Genomic DNA, 16,792 nt, shown 5'->3' on the forward strand with positions numbered 1-16,792 from the left:
CTTTGTAGATGTGAACTGTGTTGCCTACGGTGTAAAGGTATATACAATGCTGTTGTGCGCAGCGGAAATTTTGGCAGAGTTTCTGGTGCACAATAAGAGAGAAAGATCGATAAGAATTATTGTTTCTCAAAGGGAACAAGAATCTGAAGCCTAATATCCCATCAAAGTGGGATATTTGCTCTTCCTCTCGTCAGCTCTAGGACTGCGCGTCGAGGGATCCTAAAAACTATTACAATGACCACAAACTCAAACAAACCAATTTTTACGTGGTTCGGCAAACTGCCTACGTCCATGGAGCAAGGAGGAGGAGATCTACTAATAGAGTGAAAGAGAATACAAATAGGATTTACAATCTCTCAAATCTAAACCCTCAAACAATCTCTCAGATCCCTCACACAAATACTCTCTCAAAAGAATGCAAAAACCCCTCTTCTTCTCCTTTTTCTTTGCTGCGTTTTCTCCAAGAAACAAAGCCGCCGAAAGAATCCACCTTGCTCTACCGAAAACAACACAGCCGAAAGAAAAGGAATCCAACTTGCACCTTTCACCGCCTCCTGCACAAAAATCACATGAAAACCTAGGAGTCCCTTTTATAATGTGATTGGTTGATTCGGGTGGGCCGCACTTCCTTTTCTTCATGCGGAAATCAAAAAACTGATCACGAAACCACAATTCTCCTTGCTCTCCCACCAATCACGTGGGTGTGGCCCCCACACCCATCACGAAATCACAATTCTCCACCTCGGTGAAGTTTTTCCAAAACTGAGCCGACACCGACCAAATCAAATGCCTCACTTGTTGTGTCCAGTACGAAGTGAAACAATTCACGATAACGGACTCAATCCATAACAAGTCGAGAACCCAAATGAGAATGCAAACACTCTCCAAATGTCAGTATCAACTCACCAAATCGATCTCACCCCCATCAAAAATCCAAACCGGCTGCATCATAAAGACTGCCTACGTATCCTCTTGCCCAAGGAATCAAGCCTAACGTAGTTCACTAAAATGGCCGCGAACGACCTCAATCCAATAGAAGAGTTCGCAACCCTTCTCCAATATCATCAACTCTGCGGCTGATAGCACCTCCAATGGTCTCAAACACCTCCACCTGAGGTGAACCAATGACCATATCCAAACTACATCTATCAGCTACATTCGAATCAAAACCCAGCTCATCATCCGCATCCGAATCCAAATGACTCCCATGCTGTGTCACATCAGCTGGAATCCCAACCAATGCAGAATGACCTGGAGTATATGGGAAAATCCCCACCCAATGTGGAGTAGCATTAATCTCCACCTGCTGAGATACAACTAAGGTCTGTCCAAAACTCTCCACCTGCTGAGAGTCAATTAGCTCCCTTATCGAAGCCTCAACCGAAGTGACACTACCAGACCTATCTTCCAATAGAGTTTTACCTCCAATCACAGCAGTTGACAACCTTTTAATAGGATGACCCAAATATGTCGAAGCCTCTATCCAGAAACTCTTCTGCAAACCATTGTTCGACCACAAACACCGATCCTCCTCTAGCAAGGCACGGTTCTCCAAATTTACCACCCTATCTAGTTGCCCCAAGATTTCCTTTCCAACGAAGTGTCTCGAAATGCCGTGAGCTCGGCTCCAATACAGAAATAGGTCCATCTTGTACCTCCCACCAGAATGGAGTACCTTCACCTTTCTGTCTATCACACACTTCTTCAATCTGTTGGATACTACTAGGACTTTCTCCAAAGGGGATTTGGTTGCAACCCAAACACGCCTAGAACAGCCACCAACAAAGGAAACCAAATACCTATTACCTCCCAATGATGCCCCATTGGAAGGCCCCCAAACATCCACGTGAACTCCTCTAGAACGACCCTTAACTCGGTGAATAGAGGTGTCAAACTTCACCTCGGTCTTCTTGCTCACATCAACATGCTCACTGGACTTTAAATTACAGGTCTTTACACCCTCTTTCAATCTATGCGAGGAATCAATACTGGAATGGCCAAGCCTCAAATGCCACAGTCTAGTCGAATCAACAGAAGTCGCCAGTTCTCCACCTGCCACTATACCTCCAGTCAAGTAATACAGGTTATTCCTCCTGACGCCCTTCATCACAATCCGAGAGTCTTCCACAATCTTGAGAACCATGTTCTCAATTCGAACATTCAGATCCTCTCCAACCAAAGCTCCAATTGAGATCAAGTTCTTCCTCAAAGAAGGAACATATCTCACATCATTTAACTCCCTAACAGTCCCGTCAAACATTTTTATGCGAATTCTTCCTATCCCAAGGATCTGGCATGTACGATTATCAGCTATGTATACCACACCACTATCCACCAGCTTCTCAAAACTGGAGAACCATTCCCTTCTAGGGCACACATGATAGGTCGTACCACTATCCAACATCCATTCAGATTCTTCCGAATAGCTATCTGTAGGACTGATAAAAAGCGAATAAATAGAAGAGTCAGAATTATTACCATCCGATACGATATTTGCTTCTGATGATGGCTGCTTCCCTTTTCCCTTCTGCTTATTCTTCATCCATTCGTCGAGCTTTGGGCAGTCTTTCTTCCAATGACCAGTCTCCTTGCACCAAGCACACTGATCTTTTCCTACTCTAGACTGTGACTTTCAATTCTTTCGGTTTGGACCCTTCCCTCTTGCGGCCAACGCCTCTGCTACCGGCTCAACTGAAGCCTCCTTATCCTTCTTTCGAAGCTGATAATTCACAAGTGCAGAGTGACCTCACAATACGAAAGTGATGCCTTCCCATTAATCAGAGTGAGAACGAAGGTCTCATATTCCTCGTCGGGCAAGGAACTCAACAATAGCAACGCCTTGTCCTCATCTTCAATCACGACATCCACATTCGCCAAATCCGCAAGAAACTTTGTGTAGATGTTCATGTGATCTCTAATTGAGGTTCCCTTCTTTAACTGGAAACGATAAAGTCTCCTCTTCAAATGCAAGCGGTTCTCAACACTCTTTGTCAGATACTTGCTTTCGAGAATCTCCCAAATCTTCTTTGCAGAAGTCTCATTCATCACATCATATTTTAGATCTTGAGTCAAACAAGACCTAATCACACCACAAGCTGTTCGATTCATCTTTTTCCAAACCTTCTCTTCAATCTCATCTGACTTTCCATCTAACTCCAAGGTATCCTCCAAATTCTGCGCGTTCAGCGCATCTAAAACCTCGCATCTCCATAATCCAAAGTTGTTTGTGCCATTAAACTTCCCCACATCTATCTTCATAGAGTGGATATTCAAACTCTGAATGGTCTTCACGCCAGAAGCACCACCCTCGACACCCGAAGCACCTTCTTTCCCCGACATCTTACATACCAACGAACGAAGAATAGATCCAAAACTGAAAGATAGAGTCTTTACCAAAAGATCCCACCTTTATCACTAATGAAGTCCTAAACGGGCCTCCAAATTGATCTACTCCTCCAACCAATCCCTAGATCTGGAATCTGGGCTCTGATACCACTTATTGTGCGCAGCGGAAATTTCGGCAGAGTTTTTGGTGCACAATAAGAGAGAAAGATCGATAAGAATTCTTGTTTCTCAAAGGGAACAAGAATCTGAAGCCTAATATTCCATCAAAGTGAGATATTTGCTCTTCCTCTCGTCAGCTCTAGGACTGCGCGTCGAGGGATCCTAAAAACTATTACAATGGCCACAAACTCAAACAACCAATTTTACGTGGTTCGGCAAACTGCCTACGTCCACGGGGCAAGGAGGGGGGAGATATACTATTAGGGGAAAGAGAATACAAATAGGATTTATAATCTCTCAAATCTAAACCCTCAAACAATCTCTCAGATCCCTCACACAAATACTCTCTCAAAAGAATGCAAAAACCCCTCTTCTTCTCCTTTTTCTTTGCTGCGTTTTCTCCAAGAAACAAAGCCGCCGAAAGAATCCACCTTGCTCTGCCGAAAACAACACAGCCGAAAGAAAAGGAATCCAACTTGCACCTTTCACCGCCTCCTGCACAAAAATCACACGAAAACCTAGGAGTCCCTTTTATAATGTGATTGGTTGATTCGGGTGGGCCGCACTTCCTTTTCTTCATGCGGAAATCAAAAAACTGATCACGAAACCACAATTCTCCTTGCTCTCCCACCAATCACGTGGGTGTGGCCCCCACACCCATCACGAAACCACAAATGCATCATTTTTAACTACAATGCAATTTTGACAATTTCATTATTAAACACGGTAAGATCTTTTTTTTCCTCGAAAATTTCTTGATAATTTTAGTACTACATCAATTAAGAAGCTTGGTGATCTCAAGCATTAGAAGGAAATATTAAAGTGGTTGAATCTGACAACAAAAAGCGTATGAAGCGAGTCAACGAAACGTACGAATCAACAGAACGACACAATAATAAAGAAATGATCCGACCGGGAGTTATGTTTCACTCACGAAAGGCAAAGCGCCACTCATGTCTTGTTTGCCCCATATATGATTCACCTATAGAATGTTGTAGATCTCTTCTTTGGGTTTCCAACACACTTTGAATTGCGTTATTCCAGAATCGGATGGGAAACTTATAGCGAAAACAATCAAGGTGTGCAAAACAAAACCTCACTTGAAAACCGAGACACACCAAGTGTCTCAGTGTCTCAGCGCCAGCCGAGACACAAAGACTGTCTTAGGCCCTGAAAACACTATTTTTTGTGGTTTTTCACTGTTAACTACCCCGATTTTGTTATATCATGATCCAAAACCTCTCCAACTGATTTGAAGCTATCTTGGAACGTGGTTAAGTGGTTATAACTGAAGATAAGAGAGAATCAGCTGTTCTTATCCAAAAACCAAGCTTCTAAAGCCTATAAATACAGTCTTAGGGCCTTCATTTGTACATATCCAAAATTCTCGAGCCTCGGCGAAGCCCTGTCGAACTGAAGAGTGAGGAGCATGAATTCCAGAGAGGAAAAAGAGATATCGCGAGCTATTCAGCATAAAAAAGAAGAGTTTGAGAGATCTGCATACATTCATCTATTTCCTTAAGATCGTACTTAGCTGCGATTCTCGAGAAGAGTGAGTATCTCACCTTACTGAGATATTCACTTTAGTTTCTTGTCTCCTTTGTGAGACAACTGTTTGGTGGAAAATTTGCAATGAGAAAATAAAAGAAATGAATGTTTTATTCCCTCTAACTGATTTAGAGAAAGAATGTTTACAACTCTCTCAACCTCGAATACAATTTGAATTTCCTAATTACAAAAGAGAAGAGAATTGATGTAAATCATCCCCTTTGTTTAATTCTGGGTTCTTCACGGTGACGGTGGAGTGCCTCCCTCGAATGCTCGCGTTGAGTTTGCTCTCCGTTGACAATCCGATGTTTCGCTTCACTGGAATGTTATATTCTCCTCACGATTTGATGCTGTGGAGAACTTGTAAAGTAACTTTGAATTAACTCTTGATGAGTTGATAACTCTGAACGAGTTTGAAACTCTATGAAAGAGTTGATTTAACTGAAATTGGTTTATAAGCTAAGGATGAAGAAAGCTCCTGTCATCAATCTTTAAAGTTCTAGCAATTCTCCCAAAAAGCCAGCGATCCAAAAAGAGAGAGTTCTTAACTCAGTTGATTTTTCCAATATTTATAAAGGGATTTAGGGGTGTAACTGTTCCCCCTTAATCCGCTCCTAAGTGGGGCGGAAATCCGTCTAATTGTGGGGGAAAACGGTTTCTGGAACCGTTCAGCTCGAGCTTGAACGAGTCAAACACCAAAAATGACGTTCTTGGCCCGAACTCTACATTTTAGACTTGAAACGTAGAGTTGAGCCTATTTTGATGGCTGAGAATGCACAGGTCACTCTGCGTTTTGACGTTGCAACGGAGGTTCGACCCACGTGTTTTGATGTTGCAACGCAGGTCTGACCCGTGCGTTTTGTTCTGGGAACGTGGCCACGAGCTCTACCTTTGGACTTGAACGCTGGGGATGAACCCTGCATTTTGATATTGTAACACATGGATAACCTCTGTGTTTTGATGTTACAACACAGGGAGAACCTCTGCGTTTTGATGTTGTAACGCAGGGAGGACCTCTGTGTTTTGAGTTTGAGACACAGAAATGAGCTTTGCGTCTTGATTTGAAGAGACCGTCAATTTATAGTTTCTTTTGCTAGAGCGTTGCAAAGATCATCATCTTGTAACCATCGTCTTGGCTCCTTAAAAATATGAGAGTCGTCAGATTATAACTCCCAATGTTGATTGTGAAGGCTGTTGAATAGAGCTTTCATCAGTTGTTGTGAAGGTTATCAGATTATAACCTTCATCGATCTACGTGAAAGTCTTTAAATTGTAGCCTTCTGGAAGCCGTCAAATTATAACTTTCATCATTAGTGTTTGATGGGATAAACTATCTACAGTGAAATTTTTAGATAACCTACAGCAACAAAACTTATATTTGGATCAGATGAGTTAGTAGTCCACGGATAAACCCCGGCACATGCCAAGATCCTACGCAAGCAGCGGGTAATAAATGTCCGTTGCGTTTGTTTTAAGAGAGTTATAATCTTTTGTTTTTATTTGTGTAAGAAAGGTCTTATAAAAAGACTAATTTTTTTAAGTTCATTGTAATGACTGAAGTTATAATTAGTCCACTAATAAAAGAATCAACTTTCCACCAAAACAGATCCTTGCACTAGAGTAGGCTAAATATTGCTTTAAACATAGTGTTTTACAAACGCACAGTAGTTAACCGAAAAAAGTTTAAACTTATAGCACATCAAAATTTCTCTGTTTTAGATTTAACCATAATTTCCAACAATTTTTAAAAAATATTTTTGATCTACAATGGATCCTGCGAGGACTCTTGGAGTGGACTGTCTCAAGTTAGAGAATTTTAACAGATCCAACTTTAACGCATGACGTCGAAAAGTGATTTTCAGGATGCAACTCTTAAAAATCTACTATGTGGTTTCTGAGGAGAAACCTGACTTTGAAGTAGACTCTGAGTCTGAAGCCTTTTGGGCTAAAGATGATTATTTCTGCATGAGTTATCTTCCTAACTGTCTGACTTATCATCTGACAGATGCTTACACCAACAAGCATCTGGGCCTATTCTACACTGGATATCCGGCTATAATCGAAAGCTATTCAGATGCGAGCTGGTGCTTAGAACCAGATGAGTACAGATCTACTGAAGGTTTTGTCTTCACCATGGGTGAAGCTGCCATCTCGTGAAAATCTAAGAAGCAAACTATGATTTCACAGTAATCGATGGAATCTGAGTTCTTCGTACTCTATGCTGCAAGAGATGAAGCTAAGTGTCTCAGTTGTATTCTCTGAGACCTTCCATTGACAGAATTACAAGGCACAATTACTATCTATTATGATAATCAGGCGACGGGTACTATAGCAGTGAACTCGTTATTCAATGGAAAGAAGCGGATTATTCGTCTGAAGTATGACTATTTGAGAGAACTCATTTGCTAAGGAGTCATCTCGATGATTGACGTTTAGTCTTTAGAGAATGTGGCTAATCCTTTGACTAAAGATCTAAAAAAGAACATAGTCGAAAGGACGTCTGCTGTAATAGTTCTCAAAGTTTTGTGAGTCTTACAAATACTTACCATGTTCATCAAACTATTAGTTCAAAGCCTACACTACTAATAATGAGATAACTGGTTCAAAAGTCAAGTAAGATTTGCAAGGTTTGGTGAGTTTTACAAACACTTACCATTCACATCAAATTATTAGTTCAAAGCTTACGCTACTAATAATAAGATGACTGGTTCAAAAGTCAAGTAAGATTTTTACAAGTAAAATTATAAAGAGACTACCTGTTAAGCCTTAATGAGTCCAAAGTATTTCAGATGCGGGATGTTAGATAGGTAACATGCATATAGGACTCACCGATGATCATATCATGTAAATGGGTGGCTGTTAAGCTTTAATGAGTCCAAAACATTTCGGATGCGGGGTGTTAGATAGGAAACACACCTAAAGGACCCACCTAGAATCCTATCATGAGAGAGGATGACTCTTAAGCTTTAATGAGTTCAAAGCATTTCGAATGCGGGATGATTAATAGGAAACATGCCTAAAAAACTCACCTATGCATGAATGAAGATTTGGCCGTCTCCTATGGTGTATTGTGAAAAGATACATAGAGTCCTAGCAGAAATCAGGACATGCACATGGCCATAAATGTGCAAGGCAAAAGCAAAGACAAGTGTGGTTCAAAGTGAAAGCCACCACAGATGAGTTTGATCTTGTGTCTAGATTTTAGACATGTGCTAGTTCAAGTCTCTGTGATACCATACATCTATATTTTATTTAGTTGGTCTAAAGGGGATTCAAGTCCTTACATCTACCTTATGCACAATGATTGAAACAACGACACCATTATATGACACTAGTTTAAAAACTTATGGGGGATTGTTAGATTTTTTTGGTCAAAACCGCTTTCCAAAATGAGTTTTCAATATATATATATATATATATATATATATATATAAACTACAAGTATTTTTCATAAATGCTTAGTAGCCTAGTGGAAAGTTAAAGTTTTAGTGTTTTAAAAGGTCCTCTGTTCGAGGCTTGCCAACAGCAAGCCGAGAAGTGTTTTATTTTAATTAATCTCTCATAAGTTCTAATGGGTCGTGGGCCGTGTACCATGAGCCCGTGGGCTCGTGGGCAGTGTGCCGTGGGCCAATAGGCTGGGGATCGGGGCTAATCGGGCTGAGGCGCTAAGTGAAGCTTTGTTAGGTGCACTTTGCACTTCGTACGGATGCATCAGGGCGAGGTGGCGCTCTTTGGCGCCACATTAGCTACAACGAAGTTTGCCTCGTAGGCTGCTTCTCAGCATGCAGACGAGCTATGATTCGCATGAGGGTGTGACCTTAGCATTCTCGCAAACAGACGAGGTTCGTCAATTGGTTGACGAGGTTCGCCTATTTGACGAGGTTCACTCGTTCGACGAGGTTTGCCTGTTTGACGAGGTTTGCTCATTCGACGAGGTTCGTTTGTTCGATGAGGTTCACTCGTTCGATGAGGTTCGCTTGTTTGATGAGGTTTGCCCATTCGACGAGGTTCGCCCGTTTAGGTCAAATATTGCTTTAAGCACAGCGTTTCACAAACACACAACAGTTAACCTAAAAAAGTTTAAAATTACAGCACATTAAAATTTCTCTGTTTCATTCTAGATTTAACCACAATTTCCAACAATCAGAGAATGATATTATATTAAAATTTTATATGCAAATGTATGCTATGAACTATATGCTATCTTGTTTAAGGGTTGCAGAAATTATTCAAATTAGTAGCAATTATGCAAAAACTTATTAGACTTTAGAAGTATACGTCATAAATTAATATAAACAATATAAAAATTTTATCTTGTATCATGTATTACAATCCATAAAATACATATGAGTTTAATAAAAATATAATATATGCGCATGTATCCAAACCATTTGATTTTTCTAATTCTTTTCAGCTTCTTAGTATCTATCGTGTAGAAAATTACGTACTACTAAATTAACTACATCTAGATGAAAGATCATTAGAAAGAAATTATAAAACATGGGTAAAAACTACTATATGCAAAAGATGGATAAAGAGAGTGTTCTATTAATATAATGCAGTACTTATGTGAATGGATCATACATGTAAGTAAATCGTCTTAATCCTAAGTATTCAATACATAATCATATTACTTACATATGCAAATTTAATGAAAGAGAGTATGCATGTACCTAGACTAGAAGGATTTTTTTTTTTTTTTGCATATTGCACCTCTCTTCGCATCTGTAGGTGTAGAACATGGATACAAAACAAGCACAACATAGTTATAAAAGAGAAAAAGATAACGTTACATGTTCCGTTTAATACGGCATTATATTATTAACATCTTAGCTTCCTATACTAGCTAGCTGTACTATATACACAACAACAATAGCAAACTAAGAAATACATATGCAAATTTACAAAAGTTAATATATGATCCTAAAGTTTCAATTCTTTCCATTATAATTCCAACCCTTTTGGCATCTACATACATATGCAAACATTCAATCAAATAAAATATATGTGCAACATTAAACAGAAAACAATCATGAGGCGGGAGATAATTGAAGAGAATGTTAGTTAGCAATACTTACACGGGCATGGATCATGTACATGCTTCTGAAATAATCAGAAGACACAGTGCAAAGTAGCACCTCAAGTTTGTATTTCTCCATTATATAAAAAATGTTAGCTAGAGTCCCTGGCTTCTTCACAGTGCTAATGCTAATATGCGCATGTTCACCGCTCACATTGAGCATTGCATTATCGGTTGACCATGCCTGAAAAGAGTTGGAGAGTCGGGGCATTGGCATTAAAGTTGGTGACATTGGCGCAGTAGCTAAGAATGACTCCCTTGAGTTGTTGATTGCTTGTGATTGAGGAGTTCGCAATACTGGAGGGAATAATGAAGATGAAGATGATGCTTGTACTTGCATTCTCTCTAGCTTTTGTTGTTGAAGGTTTTGAAGGGTTTGTTGAAGGGATTTTATGTAGGTCACTGCTTCATCCACGATGGTTGATTTGTCTGCCTATATATATATATAGGAAAGATGAATTTGTTAAGTTCATATATAACCATGTCTATGTAAAATTATTGTTGTAAGATTATGAGATAATTGTGTGATGGCTTTTCAAAAATTATTTTAATCATCAACATATGTCATTTGTTTAGGTAAACATGAGATAAGAAGCATATACATTGGATATTGATTTTCTAGATTTACCTTTTGCAGCAACATTAGTTAATGTTAGTACTTGTATATAATCAAGAATAGATGGCATGAGACACTAACTAATTAGTTTTAGCATCAAATGGCTTTGACTGCACCTCTCTCTCTCTCTCTCTCTCTCCCTCTCTCTCTCTCTCTCTCTCTCTCTCTCTCTCTCTCTCTCTCTCTCTCTCTCTCCCCCTCCCCCTCCTTGATCCCTCCTCCTACCTTCCATCTACCAAAATTTGGCTACTTCAGGGTGCATGAACATGGCTGAATCAGAAATGGGAAATATATTGAAACCCAAGTACAATTTTGGAAATAAATTAATAATGCATTTAATTTCCTAGTCATCTACCAAAATGGTTAAAAGGTACATGTCTTAAATAGGAAACTTTGAATGCACCCCAAAAAAAGGGGGGAAAAGAAATAAAAGTTCATTGAACACTTTAACATCTCACTTATTGAAACCCTAGATAGTCCAATTTTAGAAAATTAAAAACTAAATAAGACATTTCCAAAGTCATCTGCCGAAAATTGTCTTGAAACTACTTGTTTTAAAATGGGAAACCCTTGAATCTATTATTCTAAATAAAAGTTTATTGAACCCTAAAATAACATCTCATCCTTGCAAAGCTATCCAATCCAATTTTGGAAATTCTAAATCTAAACAGAATACATTTTCTTAGTCATCTACCAAAAATGGCTAAAAGCACACAGTCTACTCTAGGAAACCCTTCAATGCATCCCCCTACCAAAAAAAAAAAAAAAAAATTGAAACACTAACTTGCTCAATTTTAACAAAAACCCATTAACTCTTGGAACATAACAAAACGAAATGTAATAAAGCAAAAAAAGGAAAAAGAAGCAAAAGAAAAAAAAAAGTAAACAATATACCTTTGAAGGGAGATGAGGGATGAGCTCATGAAGATTAGAAAACATGTTTCTCATCTTCTTCCTCCTCTCCCTCTCTGTCAATATATGCATCTCATGGTCATCAGAAGCTTCTCCTTTTCCTTTCGACGAGGAAGAACCATTAATCTTACCCTCTGTCTTCTCTTGATCTCCATCTATTTTAAGCCCAACTATAGGACTATTAGGTTTTGACCCCAACACTACTATGTTTTGATGATCACTACCAGAGTTATCGAAGTTTGAGAAGCTCCACGGCTGATCAGACTCCGGACATAGGAAGCTCGCCTTGGCTCCGTTGGCTCCTCCTTCGTCAGACATCGAGTCTAGCTAAAAACTTAAATTAAATTAATTAAGTTTATTAAAGAAAAGAATATTAGATGGTGAGATTTAGGAGGAGGAGGAGGATGAATACTTACTTGAGAAAAGGAGAAGAGGGGCGTTTTTAAAAGGATGGAAGTGGTGTGTGGGTGATTTGTTTGAAGGTAGAAGGAAGAGACCAAAATACAATCATAAGACAGTATGCCGTTATTGAGGTCAGGGACAAAAAACGGACCGGAATATTATATATTTATAATATGCCCAAATTATCCTTATATAATGCGGAGTCGGAAATCTTATCAGGACACTCTGCATGCGAGCATGATGATCTAAATGTATAGTTTGAAGAGTTTGATTGCTCTATGCGTTCGTAAGCGTAACGTTCTAATATAATTTATATTCAATGAGTGGGATCCCAAGATGCCCAATTATTTGTATATAGACGGTAAAGTTATCATCTGTTTGGTCTTATCGAGACATTTCGCATGCGAGCCGGATGTTTTGAGCACTAGTATGTACGATTATGACTAATATACGGGACATACTGATGGGGTTTGGATTCTCTAAGTGGGGCCCAACATATATAGCTGGTTATTTGTAGATAGACGGAATGACTATCACTTATTTTATAATAATGATTAATCGTGTAATTTGTAAAAAAATTGTTAAGATTTGAGAAATTAAGACGGATGAAGATGAGTGCTGGTTATATTTAGAGTAAATCATAATCATGAACATATATTAATAGATGGTTATGATACAAGAAATAGCATATATATCTCTAGTGTTGATATATAGGCCAAGAAAATTAGCTCCTAATTAACAAAACTTTCATCGATTTTTGGGTTTTTTGAAGAAAAATTAGCCCAGAGTTTAAATATTTTGCAGAACCAACGCCATGAGACGCTTAACATGATTAAGTGAACTGGTGAAATGTGAATTGTTGTGTTTATCATTCTTCCTATGAGTGCCATAAGATCGATTCTTAACTTATTATTTATCTAATTAAAAATGTGTTTTAGGGTATTTAAATGCAAAATACTACTACTTTTAGTAATTTTCGTGAAGTGTAAAGGGTATATATAGGAGAACGAAAAGTAGAGGAAACTCGTTAGAGGCTCTATCTTAGAACAACTGGAGAAGCCATAATTTGGCCGTTATTTATCAAGTATCTACAAGCACTCAAACTGCGGCTCCTATTCTTTCTATATATTTATTTATTTTATTTATTTGTACTCCCTTTTGTCCATGTTGCTTTATTTACACAGAGAATCAACTATTAATCCAAGAAGCACTTTCCAAAGAAGAGGTGACCGTGGGCAACTTTTTCCTCAGAAAAATAAAAATAAAATTAGCCTATATGACTTCCCTATGTTTTATCAATGATAGAAATTCCCTTGCATTTCACATGTTACGAAGTAAGAGGTATATAGATCGAAAATACTAAATAATAATTTGTAAGAAGCAAATAATTAATATGCTACGTACACCAAATTGTGTTTACCTTCTGTAATTAGTTTGTACTATTGGAGAGATAATTAATTAATTATAATTGGCAATTAATTAATTGCTTAGCAGGATAATATTACAGCATTGTCCTTACCTGCATGGGTTGGTGGAGAGTATAGCATACGGTTTTCCTTCGCATAAAAAGCCAAAAGAAAACCTGTAAAGTTGCAATCATTATTTCTGCCACGTGGATGCTTAGTCGCTAAACCATCACTAGAGAGATTAGCCTTTACGCTCCTAACAGGGCTTTTAATTTCTTTAAAGGGGGGAAAAACTTTTTGATTTTAGGGTTAACGAAAGCTCTTTTTTTTTTCGGGTAAGAAAGCAGATTTTCCATTATCAACCTGTAGGAAAGGAGTTAATGCTCTCCATACACTCAAAGTTCTTCACATAACATAAGACTCAAAACTCAGCAAAAGAGAAAAACAAACAAAGAACCGTAGAGAAAAAAAAAACAAAAAAACAAGTGTATCTCTGTGTGTGTGTCTTGTACAGACTCAAAGCAGACAGTATCATAAACTCTTCAATGACTCAAAAATAGGGTAAATACACATTGCCTTGCATCACTTCCTATTAGTAGCAGTATTTTTCATCCTCACCACTTTAGTGTTAGGTCTCATGTTTATGAGCCTATTGTCTAATCTGATTTTGATGATTAACAAATAATTCCTAACACCGTCTCCTAGTATTTGTGTTTGCTTGCTAGGTATCCTAGACAAGCATCCTCAGGTTGGAGATTGGATGAACTTGAGCTTTAACAATGATATTCATGGAGGTTGGAGGAAATCGGAATGAAGCGCGATGTCATTCAAGTCAAAGACACACTATCGCTTCATCCCCGCTATCAAGATCGAGATTAACAAAGATTATTTGTTTGGGTATAGTGTTTTTAGGTTTCTACTTTATGTGTTTATACTTAAAACTCAAACCATACACGTACACGTTATTTCGGTTTATCGTATTATATATCTATTTGGGAATATATCATGTTGTTTATCGTATTATATATCTATTTGGGAATATATCATGTTTTTGGATTATTGACTTAATGATATTGTTTTACATCTTTTCTAAAGTCTATTAATGGGAATATATCATGTTTTTGGATTATTGACTTAATGATATTGTTTTACATCTTTTCTAAAGTCTATTAATCTATTTAAAAGTATCTTAAAATTTGTTTGAAATAGTTTCATCAAAATCAAGTGTTTAACAAACTCGTATTTTTGACCATTTTGCAAAACAATGAGTTTTCACATTTGGGAAGTGCTATTTTAGAAATTCCTTTTCTAACATACTTATTTTTTATATATGTAAACATTTCCCTAAGTTTTATTATTTTTGGAGTTGTTTTTTATTTTCTCTTCAGTGTTCAAGTATCAGTTGTGTATCAGTTTTCAGTCGACCGACCATCTTATACAGTCGACCAGCCAGAAATATTTTTTACCGCATCATGTATATATGGTCGATCAGTCGACCGATACAATTGATCAGTCGACCGAAACTTATTTTTGTTACTATAACGGCTAGTTGACCAGTCAACCGATAAAACCAACTAGTCGACTGATCTGCTCTTTTTTTACTATAACAGCTAGTTTTGTCTTGTTTTTGTTTTGAGGCTATAAATAGACCCCAAAAACCAATCTGATGATATGATATTTTTGCCATTGTGTTCCTTGTTTGTGAGAAGTTTGTTTCGCCATTTTGGCTCCATGGTTTGAGAAAATCAAGTGTGGTTGTTTATGTAAAAAAGAGTTTTACAAGAGAAGGATACCGATTTCGATTGTTGGAGGTTATCTTCATATCTCTATATCTCCTTATTTTTGGGGAAGTTTTCTAAACCCATCCTTCAGTGTGACGCCCCTATTTTCACACATGACTACAGTCTAAGATGAACCCAGAGATGTCAAACCTATCATGCACTCACACTGTGTAACAAGTTTTTGTTAGATTTAAATCAAAACTTGAGATCTAAAACCATATAGCCATGATTAATTCAAAGAGATTAACAAGAATCTAAAAGAGCAGAAGCTTATACCTGAATCCATTGCTTGATCTTGAGATGGGTTTTGATCTTCTAACCTTAGGGTTCTCTCTAGATCCGAATTTCTCTTTTTAGATGGGGGTGAAGAGAATTAGAGAATGTAACCCTAGGTTAGGGACCATAACCCCTTATTTATAGATGTTGTACTTTTATAATTTAGCCCCTCAATAAATTATAATTACAACCTGGTATCTGCACATATAACCCCATGACTTATTTAAATACCCAATTAACCCAAATTAATTGATCACTTTAGTGGGTTATCCTGAAAGATAGCAATACACATTGATTAATCATATGTGCCCACAAATAGATTTATTAGATTAAATCCAACAGTTTTACCAATCACAGCAATAGCCTCTAGTGAATCAAAATAAAGTGCAGGTACAAAACAGACAAAAGAAAGGAAATAACTACAATAGACATGATATAGAAAAAAAACATCTCATAAATAAATCATGTCTCAATGAACAATCTGGAATATATCTGATATCCAAAATGAATAAATATGTCTGGATAAGAAATAACTGAAAATCATACTAAGACACACTGCCTTTACATTATAAAATAAACTCTAAGGTCTGAACAAAAATATAAAACTATGGTGAAGCCTCTAATAAATCTCATGTGACGGCGACTATGCAAGAACTCTGTCATCATGCGACTCTCCGGTACTCCGAATTACCTAAAAGAATATTAGAAGAAAAAGAGCAACAACAAGAGCGTCAGAGCGCTATCGCAAGATCACCTCCATCTGCCCCCAGAAAAAGGGCTGCTAGATGGAGTGGAGGTTCTATCTATTAAGCATAATCTATTTAGATCATTTTCCCCATATCTAATAGAATTAATATTTAGTCACCTATAATACGAGACGTAGTACGTCGTGCAAAATAATCCAAACAAGGAAACCCTCATGTATATACCATATGTCTCGAATTCTAAACATCTAAACAGTAATACCGAACTAAAGATAAATAATCTAAATAAAATCAACAATTAGAAATCCACAACACGAGACTGGTACATCGAGCAAAATAATCCAAACGCAATCGGACCAAGCTCACTCTTCCCAGTCAGAACCGGAAGATACTACGGCTGCTGAAGCCAACCCTCTTTAGTAGGATGGAGGGTCCACCAAAACTATCACGTTAACCGTCACCTCTGATAGTCATTTTCCTCCAAATTCCCCCACCAATCCTCTTCAAGTAGGATGGCGGGTCCACCAAAACTATCACGTTAATAGTCACCTCTGATAGTCCTT

At 37.8% G+C, this 16,792-nt stretch overlaps 1 protein-coding gene across 1 annotated transcript; it reads right to left on the bottom strand.

The window, feature by feature from the left end:
* LOC109830871 (transcription factor bHLH95-like) lies at positions 10,083-11,978 on the bottom strand. The gene is given in 2 exon segments (XM_020398232.1): positions 10,083-10,565; positions 11,643-11,978. Coding segments are annotated over 2 exon segments (819 nt in total).

Source organism: Asparagus officinalis, chromosome 2 (genome assembly GCF_001876935.1).
Source record: "Asparagus officinalis chromosome 2, Aspof.V1, whole genome shotgun sequence".
In the NCBI taxonomy this organism is placed as follows: Eukaryota; Viridiplantae; Streptophyta; class Magnoliopsida; order Asparagales; family Asparagaceae; genus Asparagus; species Asparagus officinalis.